At 39.7% G+C, this 23804-nt stretch overlaps 1 protein-coding gene across 9 annotated transcripts in view; it reads left to right on the forward strand.

Moving 5' to 3' along the window:
* Positions 1-16707, forward strand: part of ARHGAP32 (Rho GTPase activating protein 32) — a 363679-nt gene extending 346972 nt beyond the window's left edge. For 7 of the 9 annotated variants that reach the window (XM_043990499.1, XM_043990500.1, XM_043990501.1 and 4 more), the window contains 4 exons: positions 4828-4899; positions 6351-7226; positions 7820-8808; positions 10473-16707. In XM_043990499.1, the coding sequence (XP_043846434.1) occupies positions 4828-4899; positions 6351-7226; positions 7820-8808; positions 10473-12731 (4196 nt within the window). In that variant the 3' untranslated portion in view covers positions 12732-16707. The remainder of the gene's footprint in view (positions 1-4827; positions 4900-6350; positions 7227-7819; positions 8809-10472) is intronic. The other 2 variants (XM_043990502.1, XM_043990503.1) reach the window with 2 other exon arrangements.
* The last annotated feature ends 7097 nt before the right edge of the window (positions 16708-23804 follow it).

Consider the following 23804-nt stretch of genomic DNA (forward strand, 5'->3'; position numbering starts at 1 on the left):
AACCTTAACATCATCCTTAGCCTACCTCTGTAATATCTCTGACCTCTGTCCCCTTCTCTCGACTTACACAGCCACTAGTCTAGTTCAGACCTTCATCACTTCCCTATAGACTACTGCAACAGCTGCTGATTTGATCTACCACAGATTCTCCCATCTCCAATTTATCCTCCACCCAGCTAAAGTATGTCTGACTGTGTCATTCATACTCAAACTCCTGTGGATTTCTATTAACTATAGGAACAGCTATGATTTCATTTTTGTCTTGCATTCAAAATTTTTCTAATTTATTATAAGTTTGATAATGTATACGATTATTAGTACAGTCCTACATGTATATAACATAAATAAGTGAACATACATACATTGGGACTATGTGCTCAGTACCTTTTTACAGATCAGGGGTGCACTAATGTAAAACGTTTGCAAGTTCTGGGTACGTATTCAATAGCATATTATCTGAGCATAATATCACACAATATGAATAAGTTGTTAAAGTTACATACTTATATAATTTCATTGACTACATGTATATAAGGTACTCTTAAAACAAGTAATATAAATCATGAAAATTATAGGAAATTATTTACACAAATTGTATTAATATATAACATTTGTAATTGCACATATGCAACTGTAGGGGCCAAATGTGGAGAGTTTAATTGGGTGGCTCACCGTGATATTGAGGTTCAGAAAATAATGAGGGGCTTCTAGGTCCAAAATTTCCTCCCCTCCAAACTGCCTTTTTAGTTATTTCTCCCAGGCCAATAAGAAAGTAGCTTAACAGTCTCTTTTCCACAAATGAATCAGGTTTTATTAATGGGAATAAAATACACAGCAAAGGTGAAATTAATAAAGTAAAGGACAAGGGAATTGGGAAAGAAGAAAATGGATAATCTCCCTGGCTCTAACAAAAACCTATACAATCCCCAAACTCATTTCCAGTTCAGCTAATTCAAAGGGCTAGATTTAACTCACCACCAGGTGTCCATAGTTTCTATGGGAGTCAGCAGCCAGGCTCTAGACAGCTCTGAAGCCAGAGGGAGAGAAAGTGCAAGAGTCTGTCTTACTTCCTTTTGGGGTCCTCTTTTCTACCTTTTCTCCCTCCCCCAAAGGGGAGGTCCTTCAAGTAGTTGTGGCTGAGACTGGTTCTCCGTTGATGACTCCGTCCACAGCCTCTGAGGACACTCCTTCTCAAGGCTGGCTAAATTTAGACTAAGGTCTGACAGGGTGGGCCAGGTGTGGCTGAAGATCTAATCACCTTAAGTGGGTACTTATCAGTTTCTCATTCACACCCAATTCAAACACTAATAAGTCAATCAAGTTGGATCCCTAGGCGGCTACCAAATTCTATTATTTTACCATACAACTTAAAAATGCTTTACTTTAGTTTTAATACTTTATATTTTGTAGTGAATGCCATCTTTGTGAGTGTTATGTAGACTACTATAGGACATATCATATTCTATAAAATCTGAAGATATGCTATCTAATTGCATAAGCTTTTTCAGTTATATAGCATTAACTTTCAAAAAGTATACATCCTTGTGGTTGACTCACTGGTAAGAGTGTGCAAATGGATCAGCATAAAAGCACCATTAGAAAAACAACTTTGAGAACACAAACCTTACCACCTAACCTTAGTAAACATACTCATTTAGGAAGGAGAGCAAGCTTTGGGGGTATAGTGTTCAATTCAGCAAATATTTATTGACTGCCTTTTATGTACCCAGCTGGTTTGAAAGATAGAAAAGAAATAGTTCCTGTCCTTATACAATCTTTAAGAAAGAGAAAATTTATAAGTATATAGTAATAGTCAACAATGAGACAGGGTGCTAAACTGAATATATAATAAAATACCAAACAGGCTTATTGACATTCATTAGTTTAAAAAAATGCAGATTAAAAAAAAGAAAAAAAGGAACACCATTATTTTTTGAAAGTTATACATGAGTAATCATGGAAAACATCTCCACATTAGTTAGGTTGTGAGAGAAAACAGATAAAAATCAAACTTCAGATTAAGGAATTGTTAAAAAAAAAAGTGTTTCAATTTGTTTTCAGATACCATCAGTTCTTTTTCTATAAATGGATTGCAATTTTCATAAGTCCTTCAGAATTGTATTGGATCATTGCTTTACTGAAAATAACCATGTGCTTCCCAGCAGATCATCTTACACTATTGCTGTTATTTTGTATATAGTACATTTCACTCTGCTTCAGTTCATGTAGGTCTTTCCAGGTTTTTCTGATAGCATCCTGTTCATCATAACTTTTATATAGTACCTTAAACTTGACAAAGAATTTTCTTCACAATAGCCCAGCAGAGTAGGTACCATACATTTTTTCCCACATTATAGTCAGTCATCATAACTACTTCCCTCCATCCTATTCCCTTCCCATGACATTTACTCTATTTTCTGTCTTCTTTTACCCTATTCCTCCTCAAAAGTGTTTTACTTCTGACTGCCTCCTCCCCCACTCTGCCCTCCCTCCTTGAACCCACTCTGATGAGATTAAGGTCTTTGAGCTAATTCTGTGTTCTAAACTTTTTTCTTCCCTCCCTTCTCAACCCTTCCTATGATATCAAGCAATTCAATATGTCATACTTCTGCAGTTATGCAGAACATCTTCGCCTTCCTCAAAAGTGTTTTGCTTTTTATTGCTCTTCCCCAATCTGCCCTTCCCCTCTTCTCTGCCCCCATTTATCCCTCTCCCCTCTTACTTTCCCTCAGAGCAAAACTATATTACTGTACCCACTTCAGTATGTTATTCCCTATTTGAGCCAATTCTGATGATAGTCAGTTCACTCACTCCCCCACTCCTTACCCCTCTTCTCCTCCCCTCCATAAGCTTTTTCTTGTTTATTTCATGTGAACTACCTCTCCCCAGTTCACCTCTCCCCTTCTCCCTCCCCCAGTGCATTCCTCTTACCCCATAACCCTATTTTAGAGATGTCATCATGGGTTAGCTAGGTGGCACAGTGGACAAAGCACCAGCCCTACACCCAGGAGGCCCTGAGCCCAAATCCGGCCCCCAGGCATAAGATACCCCACCCTTCTTGCCCCACAAAGAACAAGGATAAGCAAAAAAAAAAAATGCTTTACATATATCATTCTTTCATATTCAGTTCAGACCTGTGTCCTCTGTCTAAATGTATTCCTTTCAGCTACCCTAATACTGAGGAAGTTCTTATGAGTTAGAAGTATTATCTTCCCATGTAGGAATGTAAACAATTTAATCTTTTAATATCCCTCATGATTTTTTTCCTGTTTACCTTTTTATGCTTCTCTAGGGTCATATTTGAAAGTCACATTTTCTATTCAGTTCAGGTCTTGTCATCACAAATGCTTGGACATCCTCTTTTTCATTGAAGTCCCATTTTTTCCCCTGAAACATAATAATCAATTTTGTAGATGCTGCTAGATCTTGTTTTGTACTTACTGTAGCTCCACAGTATTTGAATTCCTTTTTTGTAGGTGCTTGCAATATTTTCTCCTTGACCTGGGAGCTCTGGAATTTGGCTATAATATTCCTTTTGGAATCTCTTTCCAGAGGTGATTGGTGAATTCTTTCAATTTCTATTTTACCTTCTGCTTCTAGGATATCAGGGCAATTTTCCCTGACAATCTCTTGGAAGATGCTGGTTTTCAGATAGATGAATGATTTTCAGATTATCTCTCCTGGATCTATTTTCCAGGTCAGCTGTTTTTCCAAGGAGATATTTCATATTGCCCTCTATTTTTTTATTCGTTTGAATTTGCCTTACTGTGTCTTGGTTTCTCATAAAGTCACTAGCTTCCATTTATTCAGTCCTCATTCTTAGGCAATTATTTTCTTCTGAGAGCTTTTGTATCTCCTTTTCCACTTGGCTTTTCAAGCTGTTGACTTTTTTCTCATGGCTCTCCTGCATCATTCTCATTTCTCTTTCCATTCTTTTTTCCACCTCTCTAAATCTTCCTTCTATCTCTCCTACTTTCTCTTCAAAGTCCCTTTTGAGCACTTCCATGGCCTCAGACCAATTCATATTTTTCTTGGAAGCTTTGGATATAGGGGCCATGAGGTTGCTATCCTCTTCTGAGAGTGCACCTGGAACTTCCTTGTTGCTAAAGAAACTTTCAATAGTTCTCAACTTTCTTTGCTTGCTCATGTTGCTGTTTTTTACTTGACTTTTAAATCCTGCTTACAGTGGACCCCAACTTCCAAGCTACATTATCCCAGGCTTCAGAGGATCCCAGGTGTTTTGGTTTGAGGGAAGGTCAGATTTTTCTCTCACCTGGCCTGTTCTCTGTTCTGAAGATAACCTCAAGCTAACTTGCTAATTAACCAGCCAGCAGAACTTTGTGTGTTGTGGTTGTTTTTAGTTTCCAAGAGCATGCTCCTCTCCCCCAACTGGGCCTCCCACCACTCAAGATTTCTTCCTGGTTCCCTGCTGGGGTGGGATAGCCAAATTCCTCCTTAGGTCCTGCAGACACCCCTGTATTCTCTCCGTCCTCCCCTCCCCCCCCCCCCCAGCCAGCCTCTCACCTGACCATAAGCTTAAATCCAGAAGATGCCAGTGGTACAGCTGATTCAGAGGCTCAGGGGTAAGTTCCTCTGGCACAGCATGTGTTGGCATGATCATGGGGTTGGACTCTTTTTGCAGCCAAGCCCCTTTAATCTGTCTTTGGCTGGAAAATACTCTTAGCCCATCTTTTTGTGGGTTTTGCTGCTCCAGGGGTTCTTTTATTGCTGTTTTGGGGGTAATTTTGTCAATGGTGTTCCTTTTCATAACAAATATATAGGTAATGAATAATAAAAACATTATGTCCTTTGGTTTTGATTCTTTAGGGAGCAGGGCAGAAGGAACCCTCCGCTCAGCTAAAAGTGAAGAGTCTCTTACTTCTCTTCATGCAGTTGATGGTAAGAATGAAAGCACCAGTGTGACAAGTAAAACTATATGTGGTAGCCTTATTTCTGTCCCAAGTTTGGGGAAAATTAGCTAAGGTTTCTAATATATTTGTTATAAATTAGAAGCTTTAGCATCAGTTTTTGGGGCATTAAGCATTTATTAAAGCATAGCAAGTATTAGTAAAACGATAATACCTGGGTCAGAAAGTTAAAAAAAGGCCTATCTAGCCTAGAGCTTCAGCCTGGCCTGCTTCTTCCTTCAAGTACTCCACTATGAGCCTGCTTGAGAGCCAAACATAGTGGAAGCTCTCTCTGTGTCCAGAGGAGAGGTGGTCTTCAGTTATCTGTTTGCTCGGATGAAGGTTTGTTGACATTCTAATCTTTGCTATTGGGTTTATACATACACAACTTAGTTATTTTACACTTGGCCATAATACCTGACCAAGACTTGCTGTGAAGTAGTATGTTTATTAAATTTCACTATACAGAGGCAGTGCTATCCATTAAATGATTAAAACCACATAAAAGAAACAAATCAGAACCTAGTCTAAAGAAAATCTGATCCAGAAGTTGGAGATTTCAAGGTTATATGGTCCAAAACCCTGGTTTTTGTTTTTTTGTTTATATAGATGAAAATAGTCTCTCTGGAGGCAAAGGTTCAGAGCCTCCATTGTACCAACATAAAATCAGTCCTATAAGCTGAAGTTAATATCATTTATTCAAAACCATGATAAGGTTTTGAAGAATTCAATACCCTTAAAGGTCTGTGTTTGGGGAACTCAAAGTTTAAGAGCCTAAATAGTGATTCTAGCCTTTTTCTTCTTCCCTTCCCCCCCCACCCCAAATAAATAACATTTTAGTGACTTTAGTATAGAATACTCTTCCAGTCCCTAATACATGAAAAAAAGGGGGGAAAAACACTTATTTTCATTGTGCTTATTGGATGCATTTGAAAGGAATCATGCACAAGCAAATATATCTTTGTACTTTTGCTTTTTTCTAATCAAAGTATTCACATTAACTCAGCTCCTCACAATTTTCATGTGAAGTCAGTGTTGAGTCTGCCTAAGGGATAAAGAAATAAAAGGAAAAAAAAACTAAAAGAACATTTTTTTAATTAAAAAAAATTAAAAAAAAAATAAAAGAACTTGCTCAAGGTCACAAATTGAGTCAGTGGTAAAATTAGGAATCAAACCCAGGAGTTTTGTTGTCCTTGCTCTTGCCTGGTCCATGAGATGCTACTTTTCTCTCTTTCCTCACTCATCTCAAATCTGCATTTGTTTGCTATTCTCCATTTGCTTTTTGAACCACTAAGTGGTCTATTTGTATTCATTGGCTGTTATCAAAAAGAAAAGTGGGACATAGTTTCCCCCTTTTAGCAAAACCACTCTGCTTCATAGATGACTACTCCTCATGGTGTCTGTCTGTGACATTAATTATTTGATATTGTTATTCATTACCAGGTGACTCTAAACTCTTCCGACCCAGAAGACCTCGATCTAGCAGTGATGCATTATCCGCCTCTTTTAATGGAGAAATGCTGGGAAACAGATGTAATTCCTATGATAATCTGCCCCATGACAATGAAAGTGAAGAGGAAGAAGGACTCTTACATATTCCAGCCCTCATGTCCCCTCATTTGGCTGAGGAAGTTGACTTAAGCCCACCAGACATTGGAGTAGCCAGCTTGGATTTTGATCCCATGTCATTTCAGTGTAGTCCTCCCAAGGCTGAATCAGAGTGCTTGGAAAGTACTGCCTCCATCTTAGATTCAATAGGATTTCCCAAGGACAAGCCAAGCACCAGTAAAAGGGAAGCAGAAGCAGGGAGTCAGTCTCAGACTCCTGGCAGTACCACCAGCTCTGAACCTGTCTCTCCACTTCAGGAGAAGTTAAGTCCATTCTTTACCCTGGACCTAAGCCCAACTGAAGATAAAGCATCCAAGCCATCCTCATTCACAGAGAAAGTTGTTTATGCTTTTTCTCCAAAAATAGGGCGAAAATTAAGTAAATCACCCTCTATCAACATATCAGAGCCAATCTCTGTGACTGTTCCCAGTCGGGTGTCAGAAGTCATTGGCACAGTTCCAAACTCAACATCACAGAATGCATCTTCCCCAACCTGGAACAAGGGCTTTGGAGAAAGTGACATTATCAACAGGTCCCCTACTCAGGTAGTGATAATGAGAACAAAGGAGACAGAGTCCCAAGAAGTGTGCCAGCCTGAAGTCCAGACCCTGGGTCAGATGGCTGCTGAGGCAGTAGGATTGCCAGGGAAAGTGGAACAGGCCATCTCTAGCAGTCAGAGTAAGGCTCTACCTTCTGGACAGGCTCAGACAGGTACTGTTGGTTTTCCTCCACTCTTTCTTTAAGTTCAGAGGGATCTACAATACATTTGCCACCTGTGCCTTTTTTAAAAAGGGAAATAAACTTCAGAGGGCTTGCTTTTCAGGGTTGTGCCAATGACTCGAGCCCTAATAAAACTCCCGAGGGCCAACACACCCTCATCAAGGCCTCAGAGTCCCATTTGTGTCTTTGGACAGTCAAAATTCATGGATAATTTTTGCATACCTTTATAGCTCTTGATGTAACAATTTGCCAACACCTGAAGGGACTGTGGGGGCCCAAAAACTTGTTTTCCAATTAATCTTTTTCAAGCCAGGGGAGGGTACCTGCCTTCTCTGCTTTCCGCCTCTGTAAAATCCAAGAGGAAATTGAGACCTCTGGACAATTTTTTTTAGTTTTCCTTCTGAACCAGCTGTATTTTCTACAGCTTTTGCATGTGGGACAGAAGATCAAGGATGGCCATTGTGAGATGTGGAAAGCGCCTATTTTTTTTTTTTAATTGGTCAGAGGGGGAATATTTTGCTGTCCATGCAGGATAACACAAACTACCTTTTCACTCTCATTTTTTTTTCCCAATTTCCTACTAGGAGCAGTTGCCCATGACTCCCCTCAGGATCTCGTTCCTGTCAGTTCAGTCTCTCTTATCCCACCACCACCGCCTCCAAAAAATGCCGCACGTATGTTGGCCTTAGCATTGGCCGAATCTGCACAGCAAGCTTCAACTCAGTCATTGAAGAGACCAGGGAATTCTCATGCTGGTTGTCCAAATTATGGAGACACTACAGTGGTGACACCTGAAGACAAACAGTCCAGTTCTTTTATTAGTTTTCCTTTAGATAAGACCTGTTTCCATTCTGGTATGCCATCAGAACAACTCCACCTCCAGAACACTCCATCTGGAAATGATGACCAGCTTAAGCTGGATGTGGCAGTGGCAGTGGCTGAGGACCCCTCCACGTCAATTCCAGTTGAATCTGGGGAACAGCCATACCACTCAGTTGGTTCACCAGTGAATCAGGCCCATATGACCTGTTTTTCTGGGGGCTCAGAAAAGGCTGAAATTCCCATGGCAACTTTAGTGGATTCAGAAAAGACTGATAGTCCTGTTGTTTTGCATGAGAATCCAGGGAAGACCAATATCCGAACTGTTTCCTTTGGGAACCAAGAAGAATCCCATATCCACTTTGCCAGTGGAGACCAGCTTCTTTCCCCTCTGGATACATCTGTAGATAAATCCCAGCTTTCGTCTGAACCTGAAGAAAAGGTAACCTCGCCTTTCGGTTTGCCTATGGATAAAATCCACCCTCCTCCTGGGTCCCCTGTAGACAAAGTCACTTCCGCTCCAACAGCTTACATGACAACTACTCCAGCACCAAATGAAATTAATACCAGGGAAACTAGCTGGGATATTGTTGGCCAGCCTATATCTTCTGCTGACCTTGTCACCACCCTTCAGCGCACCCATAGAGCTAACCGTCCTCCTATATCCCATTCTTCTCAGAGACCAGCAGAGCAGCAGCTAGTGGTGGGACAGGTACCAGCAGCAACAAGTATGGGACTAAATAATTCCCACAAGGTAAGAAGGGGAGGGAAATTGGTGTGGAATGTACCTTTTCCTAAGGTATGTTTATTGTTAACAGGTGTGGTGAGCTAGTTTGCTCAGGTATGATTTTGAATCCTATTGAATGTTTCTGAAAATATTCTATATTTCAGATTGGAATCTGGTAATTCCTGAATTAAGTGACTTATCAAGCAGCTTGAGTTGGCACTGTTTGATAGCTCCCTTTTTGTTGGTTTTGCTTTGGGAATGGAGCAAGACAGCATTATTACCAAATCACTGTAGCTTGATTTTGTCTTCTCCCTTTTCTTCCTAGGCTGTTCAGGTCCTTCACTGAATAGTAACTCAAAGGAAGCATGGTCTATTGAGTCAAACTGGACTTTAGGTATCAGGGTTTACAAGTTCTTTCTTTATGTCCACCACTGACTGACTGTGACTTTGGGCAAGTCATTTAACCTCTGTGCCTCAATTACAACTAGCAAAAAAAAAAAAATAGGATAACAGATTTCTTGTATGTAAATAAGACATTTTATAATTCCTATCTACCAACCACTAGAGAAATGTAAAAAAATCTCATGGAATTAACACTACTAGATACATTTTTAAAACTTTAACTAGCAGCTTTGATCACAGTCAAGCCCTTATCTTGAGGGAATGAATCTTGTATAGGGGGTACTAAAGTTAAAATCTAGATTCTTTTTTACTTGAAGTGCTATAGATTTCTTACAATCAACTGGGAAAGGCCTTGTGGTACAGTGGAAGAGTGATGGGATCACACCTGAAGGACCTTGAATTCAGGTCCTATTTCAGCTACTTACTGGGTGTATTTCCATGGACAAGTCACTTGGCCTCTCTGGGCCTCAGTTTCCTTTTCCGTAAAATGAGAGGATTGGACCAGATGACCTTTACAATTCCTTCCTCCTGTGTTTCTCTCATCCTGTGAGCCTATGAACATGAGCCAAAGGGACCTATATTTCTAGTTCACAGAGGAAGGTGCCATTTTCAGAATCCCCATCTCTGGCTTGCCATCCTGCCCTCATGGGTAGATCTGCCTTCTGACACCAAAGTGAAGTAACTCTCAGGGTAGAGGAGAGCTCTGCCATTGACTTAGACTTACTTTTTCATTCTCTGAACTGGTCCAATGTAGAGAATAGAATCAATGGCCACTGTTCCCAATTTTTTCTTGATAGTTTGACTATATTCTATCAGACAAAAAGTCCTTGGTGTTCAGGCCAACTAAGGTAGATAAACATACTATACATTAATTAGTCATGGGGGCAGGGGGGGTGGGAAGAGCACGAGAGCGTGAGCAGCAAGGCTAAAGTAATTCTACAAGTAAGAAAATTACAGCACTCTTAAAATAAGAGCATCAGGGGGCAGCTAGACGGCGTAGTGGATAGAGCACCGGCCCTGGAGTCAGGAGTACCTGAGTTCAAATCCAGCCTCAGACACTTAACACTAGCTGTGTGACCCTGGGCAAGTCACTTAACCCCAATTGCCTCACTAAAAAAAAAAGAGCATCAGGAGAACTTTTTCCCAACTGCAGAAAAGCCTCCTTTTGTTATCTAGGGCTACTAGCTAGGTAGTTCAGGTAAATATGCAATTGTGGTTGACTCTATATCTTGGTCCATAAAAAGGAACAAAGAAAACAAAGTAGATAACACCATATTCTCTCTCAACAGGTTCGTGGAGTAGCTTCAGCTCCAGAGAAGCCACCAGAGCCCCGAGGAGCGGAATCATCTTCCATCTTTACCTGTGATGGTAGTACAACCACACGATGCGCCACCTATACTTCTGCTGTCCCCCCATGCCCTCCTGAAAAGGTCTGGGAGTGTACAAGGGCTCCCCCTCTCCACCTGCGTTCTGAGTCTGTTCCCATGCACACTTCCCAAGGCTTTACCCTACCAGTCCCACCCACGAGGACGATGGATAGTAAGATTGCTACGGCCATACACTCCAGCAATGCAGATGCAGCCAGCACTTCAAATTATCATTCCTTCATCATCGCTTCATCAGCTTCCATGGATGATGCTTTGCCTCCACCACCTCCTGTCCCTCAGCCTAAGCACGCCTCTCAGAAGACAACTTACCCCTCTTATGTGAGGCCTGATATCACAACTGACTCTGTTGGGGCAGAAAACTGTTTGCATCTTGGCTTGGCTTCAGCTTGTCAGTATCGTCCACAGAGCGTTCCCCCACACCACCATAAACCTGAGCAGCACCAAGTCTATGGTTCCAGATCTGAGACACAGAGTTGCATGGGTCCCCGCTATAATACATATATACCCCCTGGGAAAAATTCATCTGGGTACCATTCCAAGCCATGCAGCCGGGTTGAGTATGTGTCCTCTGTAAGCCCATCCCTTCGGAGTGCTTGTTATCCTGAAGACATACCTCCATACCCCACTATCCGCAGAGTACAGTCCCTGCATGCCCCTCCATCTTCTATGATCCGTTCTGTCCCCATTTCTCGGACAGAAGTCCCCCCAGATGATGAGCCATCCTATTGCCCAAGACCCTTTTACCAGTATAAGCCATATCAGTCCTCGCAGGCCCGTTCAGATTACCATGTAACTCAGCTACAGCCTTACTTTGAGAATGGCAGAGTTCACTACCGGTACAGTCCTTACTCCAGTTCTTCTGGTCCCTATTACAGTTCAGACGGGGCCTTCTATGATGTGGATGCTTATAGCACAGTACAATTGAGGCCACTGCATCGTATGCCCAACCGTGATTTCAATTTCTACAATCCCAGGCTTCAGGGAAAGAATTTGTACCGTTACCCTGGTTTGCCCCCTCGTCCCCAGGGCAACATCGTTGGCTACCTTTCTGGGAATGAACACAATCTTATCAATGTGACTTCAGCAGCTGATGTGAAACATATGTACACTTCATGGGACCTGGAAGACATGGAAAAATACCGCATGCAGTCCATCCGACGGGAAAGCCGAGCACGGCAAAAGGTTAAAGGGCCAGTTATGTCCCAGTATGACAACATGACCCCAGCTGTGCAGGATGACATGGGTGGCATTTATGTCATCCATTTACGGAGCAAATCTGATCCTGGGAAAACTGGACTTCTTTCTGTGGCAGAAGGGAAAGAAGGGAGATATCCCACCAAGGCAGTTACCCCAGAGGGAGATGACCGCTTCTATAAAAAGCATCCTGAGCCAGAATTAGACAGAGCCCATTACCATGGTGGCTATGGCAATGGGCAGTCAGAGAAACCGTCTCTCCCTCTGAAGCAAAGCAGCCTCAGGAACAGAAAATTTCATGACACGAGCTCCAATCTCTCTGAGCACAGGGCACACCAGGAAGTAAGCCATAGGCAGTTATGTGAATCAAAAAATGGGCCTCCTTATCCCCCAGGAACTGGCCAGTTAGATTATGGGACCAAAGGCATCCCAGATGCTTCTGAACCAATTAGCTATCATCCTGCTGGAGGGAAATATAGTACAATAGGCCAGGAGACTTTGAGACTGAACCACAAAGAAGTGAGGCCCTCTGAAGACCTGGAGCGTCCACGTATGCGGCAGCCCCCTGCCCCAGAGAAACTCTCAAGAGACTGCTATAAAGATGATGAGCATCCCACGCAATCAATTCCCCCACCTAAGCCAGAGCGGAGTCACAGTCTGAAACTCCATCATACACAAAGTATGGAGAGGGACCCCAATCTCCTGTACCAGTACCAAACGCATGGCAAACGCCAAAGCAATATGACTGTATTATCTCAGTATGAGAATTTGGATGATTATCACCCCATGCCTCAGCACCAGCGGGGAGGTTTTGGAGGTGGAGGAGGAGGAGGAATGGGTACATTCATACCTCCTGGCTTTCCCCATCCACAAAATAGGACATATGCCACAGCTCTGGGTCAAGGGGCTTTCCTTTCTACAGAGTTGTCCTTGCAGAATCCTGAAACACAGATCCATGCAGAATGAGCCCTGGGAACAATAGAGTTAAAGCAGCCTCTGCTGGACAGTGGACTGTTTTATTTTTTCAACGACCAAAAAGATTAAAAAATACACAAAAAATTAAAAAAAAACAACCAAAATATCCCAATAAGAAAAGGAAACAAACTATAATTTTTTTCTCCTCCCTATTATCACATCCCCCATCCACAGACTCTGTTGTGTGTGTCATTTAAAAGAGGCCTGAATGATTGTGGAAAGCTTCATTTTGAATATATAGCAAAGAAATTTGTGAGACCAAATTCACCAGAGAAGGCAAATCTAGAATGAGATTGGCGGCTGATGCTGCTTTTAAGTAAAATTAACATTGTCTTTATTTTTTTTAAGTACTTGGTTGGTATATAGTATGGAGAAACCTACATTGCTGGTAGAATTTTACTTCTACTTTTGGGTTCTTACTTAATTCTTCCCCCAGTAAATACTGAGTGACATTCCCAGAATCTCAGATCATTCTCACCTAATCAAGAGTCAGGTATACTAAATTAAAAGTCAGAAAATTGTTAATAATTTGATTAGGAAATAGTTATTAAGAAGTTAATTTAAGCATTTAAGAAATTATTTGTCCCCTCAGCCTGAGAATGTTTTTAAAAAGTATTATTATTATCAGCACTCCATGTAATCTTTTCACAGTTCTGTTAATTACCTTATGTAAATGCAAAAAAGAATTTTCATTAGAATAACAATGAAGCTTCCAAATGAAAGAAGAAAAAAATCCTCTGTTATTGTGGCTTAGTTATCATCAGAAACTGTCAGTTCTTTTAATGTGCTTACCATCATTGAGCTTTTATAAAAGATCTTGGTAAATTATAATTTCTAGTACAAACATTTCATACCACTGTCATGGAAAATACAGCAGCATGGTTTGGCTGGATAAACACAGAGAACATACCCTAATTTACAAATTTACTTTGTGTTAATTGTTTCTAAACCAGAGTGCAGGTTACCTGGGAATTCTTAATGTAGGCACCAGTTGTTTCTGGGAACATGTAAGCTATTATAATAACTTAGTACGCTGTATCATATCATCATCAGTGGAACTCTGCAGTTACCATGTAAGTACTGAGTGAATACATGTTCTTTGTTCACTGTGGATTGAGTGTGATCGCTGTTTTATTGTAATTGTCATTCACACCAGCATTTCAGGTACATCACTTTGTAACTCTGTAGAAATGTTAGATATATTTAGTACCCAAGACTTTGTTTTTAATAATAACTCACATGAATTCCTTATCACAATAGGAATAAGACTGCTCTTTCCAGCCAAATAGTTTTCTTTTTCTATATTCCCTCTGATCCCAGCTATACCAGATTAGCAGTACAGTTGTGTATTTCTAAAAGGATATAGTTTGACATTTCATTATATAAAACTTACTAATGCTTGAGTTTTAGGCATTAACATCTTGAAAATGCTCAATTTGGTGAAGACAGTCGGAGGATCTCTTTCACTTTAGTGGATGAGAATTTCTCTGACTTTTTTTTTTAAACTCAGAGTGAGTTTCATTCAGTGAAAAAAGCAAAAGCAAAAATAAGTGTTCATGAGGCTAAAATCATGCTGCTATCATTGCTGTGAAACCACAAATACTTGGGCTCACATCATTTCATCTTTGATCCAGAGCATCATGTCATTGCTATTTTCAGTGATTAAGTAACAAAAGATTTAACTCTCATAAAAGAATCTTTTTGGAGGGGTGGGGGTGGCGGGTAACCATCTCTAAAGTTTTCTTTTTTTGATCTCAGCTTTGGGTCATAGCTACTTCAACAGCAGTGGTCTAAATACTCATTTAGGGATGTGTCTACAATAAAAATCGGGAAGCAACTGATTTTTTTTTTTTTGCATGTAATTGGAAGTTCATGTAGTTTTACCAAATGCACAGGTCCAACTAGTTTAGGGGAAAAAAAATCATTACCTTCATGATAAGCATTTATTAAGCACCAGCAATGTCTCAAATACCGGTAGGTACTAGGGATATACATTCAAAGAATGAAACAATCCCTACTCTCAAAGTATATTCTAACAATAAGAATTGCATACTCCCACGTGACTTGAAGTATTTGACACATCTAGCCAGTCAGTTAGATTTCAGTTTTCATCACTAATTTCTTAACCCTGGCTATCCCTTGACTATCACCAGATCAATAAAGCAATCCAGTTGACCCATTGGCAATACCAAATTGATACCTAATTAATAGCTTGATGATTGGAGGGAAGGGAAGAGGGAGGGTTGGGGGACTATTACAAAATGGGTTTGCATGATTAGTAGTAATTATATGCCCTGGAAGAAATTACTGAAGAAAAGCCTGTTTAATCAGTCTATTTTTTAATGTATACATACTTTCCACCCCCAAATCATAAAGCTAGAAAAGACAGTGCTAAAGTTTTTCCTTGGAGAAATTCCTGATTAGAAGCTCATATACCTTGATATAGATAATGACTCAAAGGATCATTAAATTTGTGAAAAGTATGAACTCTGCACAGTCTACAGTTGTTTTCTCTAATGCAGACACAGCCTTAATTTGGTATTCAGTTATTTGAAGAACTTTGCATGGTCTCTTTCTTGCTAATACTATGGGGTAGAAATTGGATGGCAAATCACTGTGAGCCAAGTTACCTCAACATAAGTCACCATGGATGTGACTTCACAAACCTAGAAAAGGCATTGAAGTTAATATTTTTAATTTTGACATGGGGCATCATCATCGACAAAAATGAAGCTGCCTTATGCATTGAACCCATCATCTAGTTCTTTTATTCTTTTAATGACTAAATCTCTAGCAATTTATCCTTTTGGCTAAATCTGTGGTCTACTCCATTTGATTTGGCTAACAAATTTTCTCAGAATGTCTGACTGCAGAATTTTCAAATGGTCTCAAAGGTGCCATTTTGGTTTTAGTTCCTTTCATCTGAGCCTAATTTCATCTTGTATTTGATTTTCTTTTAAACATGCAAGTTCCCTAAGATTGTCCAGATAATGTTCAATGCATCTCTCTCTCCTTATCCCTCCATATTTCCCATAAAGAAAGATGTTTTGTGAAAAAAGTTAGGGTCAGGTTGGAAATACATAGATAACAGAAAATTGTGCTTCCTTGAAGAGGGAACACTTGTATGACTTGAAAGAGTGGGGAAGAATGAGCAAAAGACATTTTACCTTTTGGGTGGCAGTTTGGTAACATGCATTGTTCCCATTTTGTTACAAAAGGGACAAGTAGATCTACCCTTTGCATCCTTCTGTATTCCCACCCTATCTATTGCTCATCCCATTAGTATGTTGGCAAAGCATTGTCTCAGATACATGTGTAAGGAAATGATAGTGAAAGCAAAAGAATGTTTGAAAGTTATTTCAGAAAAGATAGAGGCATGTGATTTTCAGTCCTGAGTGCTACAGGAGTGTCAGGTATGAGAAATTTTAACTGTGTGCATGGAAATGCCAGTGCATAAGGTGGGCAAGGGGAAGGGAAAGAGTTTCCCTCTCCCCTAGTAGTTGGTTTGTATTTTTATGGTCAAAGAATGAGATATGATTGTTTTGCAGTTTATGTTACTGTAGAAAACTTGACTCTTCAACCATGACCCGCATGAGAAGTTTCCAGGAAAGATTTGACTCACACTTCTGAGTTCTTTTAACTTTTATTTATATATTGTCTTATTTTTATGTTTTAATATTTTTGTGAACTGTTGTAATATAAAAATCCTGAGAAGTCCATGTTTTGTTTTTTGTTTTTTGTAAATAATTTTGTGAATTATTCTTTGCCCCATATGTAAATATTTAGAGTACCAGTTTCTTCCAAACTTGTATAAGGCTGATGTGGGGTTCTGGTTTTGGTTTGGGGGAGGGGTTTTTGTACTGTAATGGGAAAATCCAGATTGAGATGTCTTGTGGTTTAAATCAAATGTCCCACTGAGGTCAATTCAAATATACAAGTCAACAAAAATAATTCAGGTTAAAACATACATCTTTGTGTCTATGTGTGTTTATTTTTCTAAAAGTTAAAATACAGGAAGAGTACACTGGGAGGAATTGAAGTTAGGTAAGGGCTTTGGGACTAGAAAGAAATACATTAAATTGACCCAATTAAGTGTTCTAAATGGTTTGATCTTAGGCCCAAATATTAGGCTAACTTCACAACTTCTGAGGCTTCTTGAGCCCTGCTTGGATTTTAGGTTGGACTTAGGAATTCTACAACTGTGCCAAACAGTCTTCTCCTGGCATGGTATGGCTTCCAGTCTTGGGATTTTCTAGTTGATTGAAGGTTTTGGGGCTCCAACCTCCAGCTGCTCCAAAGAAGGCCTTAGAAATTCTGTCAGTCTGGGTTTTTGTACCCCAGAGGAACTCATAACCTCATGACAGTCAGTCTCAACCCAAACATCCCCAAAGCTACTTGGGATATGAGTGTCTATAAAGGTGCTATGAGTTCAACCCCTTGTGGCAAAATGCCTTGTTCATTATAACTAATGAAATGTCACTGAGCCCCTGACTTATTTCCCTCAAGCCTAAGCCTGTCCTTATTTCAGCAAGTATCATTTCTTCCAGCACCACATCTCCAGTATTTTTCCTTCCAACACTAAATGTCCTTCGGAATAGATACTTCTTACCTATCATGATTAAGCTGCATTGGAAGTTAACTCTTAGCAAGGATATACCTTTCAGCTTTTGTAAGTCTCATGCAAATACAAATTGCTGTTGAACTGTCCCTACACAATGAAGTTTTGACTATAGGTCGTCTTAGGAAATCATTTACTCTGATTAGATAAGTTTCCTGGGAAGGTTACCTCTTTAAACACAAAATTTTCTTTCATTTCTTTCATTTGGGCTGAAAATCTTTCTAAACTACAATATGTATGTCCCTGCCTTCTTAGACTAATGCCACCAAATATTTTCTTGTGATTCAGAGGCCATTCCTGTACACAATTTCTGATAGTATTAAGCTATAATTCAACACTACGATGGCCTATTTAAAGTGCCTCTTATGTTATACAGGTAGAAAGGTTTGCTGCTACACTAAATGGCCTCAGACAACTTACTCTATGGTTCAGCTATCTATAAAGTTCTCACTTTCCTTTGCTATGACTGACACTTCTAATTAGTGTACTTGCCCTAAGTGCTCTCCAATTTGCCATTTCTAATCTATAATCATTTTTTAAAAAACAGATATAAACAATCCTGTTGTAAGTGGTAACACCTCAATTACCTATCATCAGCTATTGGGGGGGGTGGTGAGGCAATTGGTGTTAAGTGACTTGCCCAGGGTCACACAGCTGGTAAGTGTTAAGTATCTGAGGCCAAATTTGGACTCAGGTCCTCCTGAATCCAGGGCCGGTGCACACTATCCACTTTGCCACCTAGCTGCTCCTATCAGTCATTTTAAGGATCATCATATAGAAGGAGGATTAAATTTAAGAGGTCATTGCTCTTGATGCTGGAAGAGATCTCTAAAGGCCATTGTCCATAATGGCCAAAGGCTATTAAAAAAGAGCAACAAACAAAGCATTTACTATGTGCCAGGCACTACACTAGGTGCTTTACAAGTACCTCATTTGAGCCTCACAGCAACCCTGGGAGGTATGTGCTATTTTTATCTTCATTTTCGAGATGGAGAAACTGAGGCAAACAGGTTCGGTAACTTGTCCAGGGCCATGAGGCTAGATTTGAGGTGATTTGAATTCTAGTTCTCCTCACTCAAAGGCCCAGTGCTTTATCCACGGTGCCACCTGGCTGTTCCATTTTAAAGATCAAGAAACAGACCCAAGGAGGTTATATGACTTGTCCAAGGTCCCAAAAGTAGAAAATTTCAGGCAGGATCTGAACCCAGGTTCCCTGACCCTAGAGACAGCACTTTCCCCACTACACTGACAGGTTCTGCTGAGGGCTTAAAGGCAGAACTAGAAGCAATGGGTAGACATTGCAAGGAAGCAAATTTGGGCTTCACATAAAGAAAAACCACCTAGCCACTGAAGAGCTCTAGAAGTTTGAGTGCTGCCTCACAAGTTCATGGCTATGATTATCCATTGCTGGAAGTCTGAAGGCAAAGGTGTGGGGGTTGGGAGGTACTTGTCAGGTACAGAGGAGACTGGATTCATGCTTTATACTATAGTAGACAGGATGACCTCCAAGTTCTTGATATCTCTAGCCAAAAGTAATCCATTCTTCCTTGGTACTTGGAATTATTTCTATTTCTCATGATCTATATTCTATTCTAATTTGTATTGTAATTTGTGGATTAGTGTATTATTAAATTATAAACAGAAGCTTCCTTTTCATAACATCCCAAGGTCTGCCATAGCACTTTGCACAAAAGTAGGTACTTAATAAATGACTTGAATTGAACTAATTTGTCTTGACAATGTATTGGCTTTAACTCAAAAGTGAACAACCTTCAGTTCCCTGAGACTCTGCTAATACACTAAAGTACTTGGTTCACTATGGATTCAGTGCCCTGAGAATACTCCTTTCACTGTGAGGAGTAGGCACAAGAGGGATGACTGTGTAACATGGCCGTTAGCCTCGGCATCTAGGTTCAAATAATAGCTCTGATGCAAATTGACATTGTGACTCTGGGGAAGTCCTGTCATTTCTCAGTGTTCCCAGGCAATTCTTTAAGAATGATTCATACCCAGTGGCACTGGAAGCTCCTTACCAAAAGTTACTGCCATAGGTGAAATTGCAGGTCCAGTCAAAGAAAACATGGGGCACAGGGAAAACCTGGGTTTTCACAGATGAAAGGGGAGGATTTTGTTCATGGGAGCATTTGTTAAGCATCTACCATGAACCAGGTATTATGTGTTTTTTTCAAATATTATCTCATTAGATCCATGAAATGCTTTAAAAAAAAAAAAAAGGCTGTGCGCTAGATGAATCATCAGTGGAATATTCATGGAAAGACAGAAGCAAGAACTGAAAAGGGTGAGGAAGTGTGAATCAATTGTGATCTGTACCAATGGAGGTAGTTCCACATCAAGATCACAGATTCACTGAAGTATAGCTATCATTTTTAATCAATGTATAGGCTTATAGGGAAATTGGTATATTATAGAAAGGTTATAACCAAGTTAGATTTTTTAAAATATAATGATTTATATTTACCATAGAAATATAAAATTATATAAGTAGCAGCTTAGAAAGGATCTCAGAGGTCATATAATCCAACGCCTTACCTAAATAAAAATCATGTCAAGACTACATAAGTAGGCACTTAATAAATGCTTGTTGATCGGCCAAACTTGTTCAACACCATTCAGCTTCCATTTGAAGACCTATGGTAATGGAAAGTTCATCATCCTCAAAGCACAGTTCTCTTTTCAGAAGTTTTCTAATTGTCTCAAGTTTGTCCTTGTGTTTATACAAAATCTGCCTTTTCCTATGATATCCATCAAATAATCCTAGGTTGTTTTTTTTTCTTCCCTCCAAGTAAAAAAAATCTAACACCCTTTTCACATGCTACTTCCAATATTGGAAGTAAATGATCACATCATCTCGAAGTCTTCACTAAGTTGAATATCACTAGTGGCTCATAGGGATGCTTATATGGGATGATTTGGAGCAATTTCTACATCCTGATCATCTGAATACACTCTAGGCAGCACACTTCATATGATCAGTGTTCTTTCTAAAATATGCCAACTAAGATTGGGCACAATACTGCATAAGGGGGTTGACTAAAGCAGGATAAAAGACTATCACCTGCCTCCTCACACTAACATTATATTTTTATTGATGCAAATTAATATTGCACTAACTTTTTTTGGCTTACATGTCACTGCTGACTCACATTAGACTTATAATACACTAAACCACCCAGTGGTGTGCTCTTTTTTTTTTTTTTTAGTGAGGCAATTGGGGTTAAGTGACTTGCCCAGGGTCACACAGCTAGCAAGTGTTAAGTGTCTGAGGCCGGATTTGAACTCAGGTACTCCTGACTCCAGGGCCAGTGCTCCATCCACTGCGCCACCTAGCTGCCCCCTGGTGGTGTGCTCTTAAATGTTTAATAAAAATAATATGTGCATGATATACTTTTAAGTTTAATCTGCATTATTAACATTTTCCCCATCACCTTCTTAAGTCTAAATAATTAAGAAAAAAGATCAAGCCCATTTCTGGATTTCCAAGGTATAAATGACCACAACTGTCCAGAACTGGTTTGAGCTATTCCAGTAGACCCCTGAAAACCCCAGGTCCTTTTCTCATGAACCGATTTCTAGACACAGCTTTCCCAACTTCTACAATTTGTGCAAGTTGATTCTTAATCTACTTTGAAGATGTATTCCTATGTGTTGTATGCTGGAAGGGTAGGGGAAGGAGCACAGAGCCACAGCTTGGTTGCTAAAGCATAGCAAAGAATATGGTAACACTTCAGTCTGAGATGGTGTCTCACCAGTGGCATAGTCATACAACAGAGATCTGCCTGGGAGCAGTAAGGGACAAAGGGCAAGGAAGAAAGAATGTCACCCAGTGCCTGGCGTAGATGTCCCTGCCAATCCTTCCCCCTTCCACCACATATACTTTGCCATTGCTGTTAATTTTTTGAATGTATGTTTTTAGTGAGGTCCAGGAATAAATATAATTGACCTTGATAATTTCACTCTTCTCTTACCTGTATATGTATATATGTGGGCAGCTAGGTAGCACAGTAGATTGAGGGCTAGGCCTGGAGTCAGAAAGACTCATCTTTCTGAATTCAAATCTGACCTCACACTTATTAGCTATGTGATCATGGGCAAGTCACCTGTTTGCCTCAGTTTCCACATATATAAAATGAACTGGAGAAGGATATGGCAAAACCACTCAAGTATCTTTGCCAAGAAAACCCAAATGGGAGCATGGAGAGTTGGACATGACTGAAATGACTGAACATCAAAATGACAACATATATAATTTATATATGATATCTATAAATATACAAACATACATTATATATAATTTGCACATATTCCTCCAAGTATTATATCATCTGTAAATTTGATAGAAATTCTATCTATACCTTCAACCCAATCACTAATGACAACATGGAATGAAGCAGGTTCAAGAACAAAGCCCTGTGAGATTTTTAGCTTGATGTTATTAATTCAATAATGAGAGTTCTTTAGGCTGAGTCAGTCAATTTCAACCCCATTTAATTTTACCTATAGTACGCATCTCTTCATGTTGTTCATACTGGTATTTTTAGATATTTAGTGAATACCTTTCTGAGACTCAGATTTATTATACCTGAAGGATTTGCCTGGTATAACAGGAAAGGGGAAAAGGAAATACTATTGGACTGCCCTGGTTCCCTCTTAATAAAGTTAGTCTAGAGCACTACAATCCTGCTTGTAGGGATCACCACTTCCCTAAGGGCTCACCTTTCCTTTACTAATACATTTTAGAATTTGCTAGGAATTGGGGCAGCTAGGTAGCACAGTGGATAAAGCACTGGCCATGGATCCAGGAATACCTGAGTTCAAATCCGATCTCAGACACTTGACACTTAACTAGCTCTGTGACCCTATGCAAGTCACTTAGCCCCAATTGCCTCACAAAAAAAAAAAAAAAAAGAATTTGCTAGGGATTGATGACACGCTCACTAGATTGTAAACTGAAAGATCTTCCTTGTTCCTCTTGCTGATTTTTGCTTATATTTCTCCACAATTCCTCAAATATCACTGCGAGTGGCTCAACAATCACATCCGAAATTCCTTTCCATATCCTGGGACACAGTCCAGGTGACTTGAATTCAGGGAGGCTCCCTTTGCCAACTCCTCACTTGATTCTAATTAATTCATTAAGCAAGAAGTATTTATTAAGTACTGATTAATGCAAAGCATTGTGCTAAATGTTGGGATTGCTAGACATAAAAAAGTATATAGGGAAATAACATGTATGCATTTAGACACAAAAAATATAAAGTAAATTAAAGGTAATTTTTGTCATGGGGAAACACCAGCAGGGGAAGGAATTAAGAAAGGCTTCTTGGAAGAGGCAACCAGGGAGCTGAGCCCTGAGAATGGTTGGGTTTCCACAACCCCTCAATCAATTTTTCTATCCCTTCTGGTCTGAAAAGTATTTTTCCTTCCATTGAGTACAGATTTATCAAGTATTGACCATGTGAAAGTCACTGTGTCAAGTCTTAAGATTATATGCCCTTGGGGGTGGATAAGTGGCATAGTGGATAAAGCACTGGCCCTGGATTCAGGAGTACCTGAGTTCAAATTTGGTCTCAGACACTTGACACTTACTAGCTGTGTGACCCTGGGCAAGTCACTTAACCCCCATTGCCCCGCAAAAAAACCAAAAACAAAAAAGATTATATGCCCTTGAGACTATATGCAACTAAGAATATACAATTTGTGTAGAGATAAATACAAAATATCTAAGAGGTTACGTAAAATCATTTTAAAGGGAACCACGCAGTAAGTGGGAAAGGAATGGTCAGACAGGAAAGGCCTCTGAGCTGTGCTTTGATGAAAAATAAGGATTCTAATACATCTTAAGAGAAAACAACCTGAATAGGAGTTGAGCAATTCTGCCTGCCTTGGACAACAAATTTGGGGTTGATTTTTGGCTTCTGTAGAGTAGAAGAAACCTGTGACTTCACTAGCATCATAATCTATAATCTCTTTCAGTTTCTAGTCACCTGCAAATGTAATAAACAGACCAGTGCAATGCCTCTAACCCACAGTTACACTAAATGAAAAAAAATTACCTATTTCTCTTAGAATTACCTAATTCCCTTAGTATTCTGGGTGTTAAATTAAGTATCTATGATACTTGAATTCCTTTGATAAAAATGTCTCGTGGCAATAGAATCTTTAGCAAATGCATTCCTTTTTATAATTCAGATAAAATCTAAGGAAAATGACAAGGCAAAAACATTAAAACATAAGACATTTCATGAGAAGCCTTGTCACCTGTGAGTGGCCTACCAAGGGCCCATTTGGGAAGAGATACTTAATCTAAATTTAGCCACGCTCAGGAAAGGAAAGCTGGCTTTTATTGTGGGCAGAAGTCAAAGACTTGGTGGAAATTCATCAAAAAGATAATTTCCCTTGAAGCATTGTGAAGAAATGAAATGATT

The sequence above is a fragment of the Dromiciops gliroides genome, chromosome 3, assembly GCF_019393635.1.
Source record: "Dromiciops gliroides isolate mDroGli1 chromosome 3, mDroGli1.pri, whole genome shotgun sequence".
NCBI lineage: Eukaryota > Metazoa > Chordata > Mammalia > Microbiotheria > Microbiotheriidae > Dromiciops > Dromiciops gliroides.